We start from the raw sequence: 3712 nt of genomic DNA on the forward strand, positions 1-3712 counted from the left end.
ACTTTTGCTTCTACATTAACCTAAACCAATCACCTGCTTCTTGGAATTGCTATGAGGATCAACAGCAAAATGAATCTCATGCATCAGGCGCTCTACCATGGTGATTGTATAAGGCCGTTGTGTTTCAGGGTTGATGGTTTTCTGCAAAACAATGGTTGCAATATCCCGAAACTGGCTAGAGAACTGTGATTCTCTCTCTTTTCCAGCAACTTGAAGCTCTCCTTTCTCCAAAATCTGAAACACAGAGAGTTGGAAATGCAACATATAAGAGACATCTTAAGGAGTCACAACTTCAAAAAACTAAGAAATCAAACAAGCCATGACATACATCAATGCATATCTTCGTATGATCATCTGATCCAAAGGCCTTCATCAAGTCTTTTGATTTGGCAAGAACTCCTTTAGAAACATTCGAATACACAGTATGAGACTGAAGCACTTCATCTATGTCCTTCTCCCTGCATGAACATTTTCGCCCACATCTCAGTACGTTTACTAATAAAACAACGCAGAACAAAATCTTATCTAGAGGTGTGTTATTGATTCACATTTCCCTTCAGATTAGGTTAAACATATGCCCAACCGTCACACCAAATTCATCATACTATACCAATTCCATAACATTAGTTACAGAGAGCTAAACAACTAAAGTATGCTTAAGACCTTCAACATCAGAATCGAATCCGCCAAATTCAGAAGAAAAAAAAATCAAAACAAGACCAACAAAACAGAAGGCAAACAAAGATTGATTGATGCGATTATACATACTCCTTCTCCTTCAAATTAGGTCAAGCACATGATCCGATTCAACACAATCGTCACACCAAATTCATCATACTACACACTTACTTAAATTATTCACAGTGCTAAACAGCCACAAATCAGAATCGAATCAGCTAAAACTCAGCAAAATCAAACAGCAAGCAAACGAAGATTCGGAAAAGCTTACACGCCAGACCGCCATGAAAGGACCTTATTCTTGTAGCAAGCGATCTCGAATCGATTGCCTTGCTTTTTGAGACGAACCACTGCAACGTTCGTCAACCTCTTCTGCCCAACGGGCTGCACCAGCGTCTTAGACATTTTCTTTTCTCTCTGCTTTCTTCTCTCTCTCTCTCTCTCTCTCTCTCTCTCTCGCTCGTAACTTCGTCTTCTTTTTTTTCCCTCTCGCCGCCACTACTTTGGGATATTTATTTATTTGTCAAAATGGCAAAAAATGGTAGGTCTTCTTTAACCTTCGTAATATTTTTATATACAGCAAAATTTTCTTTAAATTAATAATGCTGATAAAATTAATAATTGATATAATTATAAACTATTAATTTTCATTTACATGATAAATTAATAATTATTATATATGTACACATATAGATATTAAAATATAGATATAAAAAATATATATTGGAATATATTGAAGTTTCATAAAAAAATAATAATAATAACCAAAACACGAAGATTAAAAACAAATACAAAAAATGAAAACAACATATTTATTAGTCTTTTAGCGTATAAGTCTTATCTATTGAAAATAGTAACATGTAAAACAATATCTCTACGGGATTTGGGATGCTTGTACTAAACGTCGAAACAACCGGTGAGCATAAAAAAATGTCCCTTTTTGTAATAGTCCCACGATCGAAATCAAGCTGGCAGATTGAAGAACGCCTTGGTGACATTGACAGGTCCATTAGCATCTCACGTTTCTCTTCACGATTTGTGGATTTGGGGTAGAATGCTGCCATCTTTAAACCACTAGAGTTTCTTAAGATGAATCTTGCAACTTCCATCTCTTCTTCTTTCCCTTCGTATTCCGACCATTCAAAAATTTCAAGACTTAACAATAGGCATCCCGGGACATGACTCAGTTCATTCCAGCATGGTCGCGGATATACATCAGTCTCAACTCTATGGATCTGAGACTCAAAATGGGAGATTATTAGTATTCCACTTTAATTAAACCATCAAACTGAAAAATATTGAATGAACATCGGAATCAATTAGGTTAACTTGAAGAGTAAATATACTTGTTCTAGTCTGAGGATTCTTAGTTTAGGGGAATCTCTGAGCAGACGCATTAGCAGATTCAACCACTCTGGCTCACATGTGCATAGATGCAATCGTACAAGTCGACTAAATATTTTTCCTTCAGGATACACATTCTACATAACATATAGGTTTAAAGAAATTCAAGTTTAGTATACTAATGATGAATAAAAAAAAAAAACATTTAAACAAGTCTAGAGAAGAACTAAGACTTGGTTACCTTTGATGTCGCTAAACATAAGCCAAGTTGCTCGACTGAAGTAAGAGACGAAAGAATCTGCTCGGTATGACTACAAGTAACATAAACATTTGCAGCTTCAATCTTAGGCATATTATGCTCAATGCGACAAAACCCACCCTTGTGTTTATTAATCTCCAAGAGCTCCAACGAAGGAGCATCTATTAGAAACCTGTCAGCATTGATGTAAGATTGTTCAACCAATCTTAACATCTTTAAAGAGGAAACTCTAACAATGAATAAGCCCACATTATCACCCCGGTATCGTTCTATCATCATAGTTTCAAGAACACGACAACCAGATAAAAGCATTGGAACAAATTCGTCGCTTGGGTACGTCAATGATAGAAGTGCCAGATTTTTGAGGGATGGGAAAGAAACCAATGAAAACGAATCCTTAAGAACCACATTGTCTAGCAACAGAGTCACAAGCATTGTAGAAGAACTTGGACACAAGCTACTTGGAAGTACTACTACTGGAGACCCGGTAGAACAAGTTTCGGTATGGATACATAGCTCACGCACACCGCGTTCAATAGCGGTTCAAACGCACACTTCAATATCTTCATAAGCATCACTCATTGGACTAATTGAGATATTCAAAATTTCTATGACCGGAGCCTTGTGCAAAACCAAAGAAGTGTGAATCAACCGCCTGAATCTCATGGATTCACATGCACCAACTTGATATTCATCACGGTCGTATTTAAGTCTTGGCACTAACATCCAAAGAAACTTCCACCGTTTCGATAACACCATCGTGGTCACAACCTCTTTTGTTGATAAGAATGACAATATTTCCAAGAGTACCGCATCAGGCAACTCACTTAACCTATCCATATGATCCAACACTTCTTCTGTTTATAGCCGTCTCATGTATTTCGGGGAAGGGGACACCAAAACGTTTCTAACAAGCGGAGACGACTCACTGTTGATGGGGATGGGAAAGTTATGTGATGAGGACGTTTCCAAGACGTTTTGATCAGAGAAAATGGAGTCCCCAAGCATAAGTCATTGTTGAAAAGAACATAGAGGCGCCTAGATTGAGCCATAGAGAATATTATTAGGTAGCACAATATTTTGGGCCAATAACTCTATTACTTTGAGTCCAACTTTCCCTACTTTTTTTTCTAGTTTCTTACGAAGTTGTCTTTAAACTTCTAGTATTTACATAATGTATGTTAATTTTTCATGTATGTATTAATTAAATTCAAAATTGACTTTCTTTTTCTTGGAAAGATGGAAAATTTTTATACATACTAATTTACATATTTCTATCAAGACTGTTTTAGAAAAATTTATTTTCCTTAATCCAAAAGGAAAACTAACCAAGAAACAAAAGTACAAAAATATTTACGTATGGTAATTTACATGTATGTATAAAATTAAAATTCATTTACTTTACACCAAAAAAAAAAAAAAAAAAAAAAA

General features: G+C 35.7%; 1 protein-coding gene across 1 annotated transcript in view; it reads right to left on the reverse strand.

Annotated features, from left to right (window-relative positions):
• LOC104777546 (ribosome maturation protein SBDS-like) overlaps positions 1–1163 on the reverse strand; it is a 2938-nt gene extending 1775 nt beyond the window's left edge. The window contains exons 1-3 of the mRNA XM_010501822.2: positions 950–1163; positions 329–458; positions 34–234 (exon numbers count right to left, since the gene is read on the reverse strand). Of these exons, the coding sequence (XP_010500124.1) occupies positions 34–234; positions 329–458; positions 950–1083 (465 nt within the window). The 5' untranslated portion in view covers positions 1084–1163. The remainder of the gene's footprint in view (positions 1–33; positions 235–328; positions 459–949) is intronic.

The sequence above is a fragment of the Camelina sativa genome, chromosome 3 (genome assembly GCF_000633955.1).
Source record: "Camelina sativa cultivar DH55 chromosome 3, Cs, whole genome shotgun sequence".
Taxonomy (NCBI): domain Eukaryota; kingdom Viridiplantae; phylum Streptophyta; class Magnoliopsida; order Brassicales; family Brassicaceae; genus Camelina; species Camelina sativa.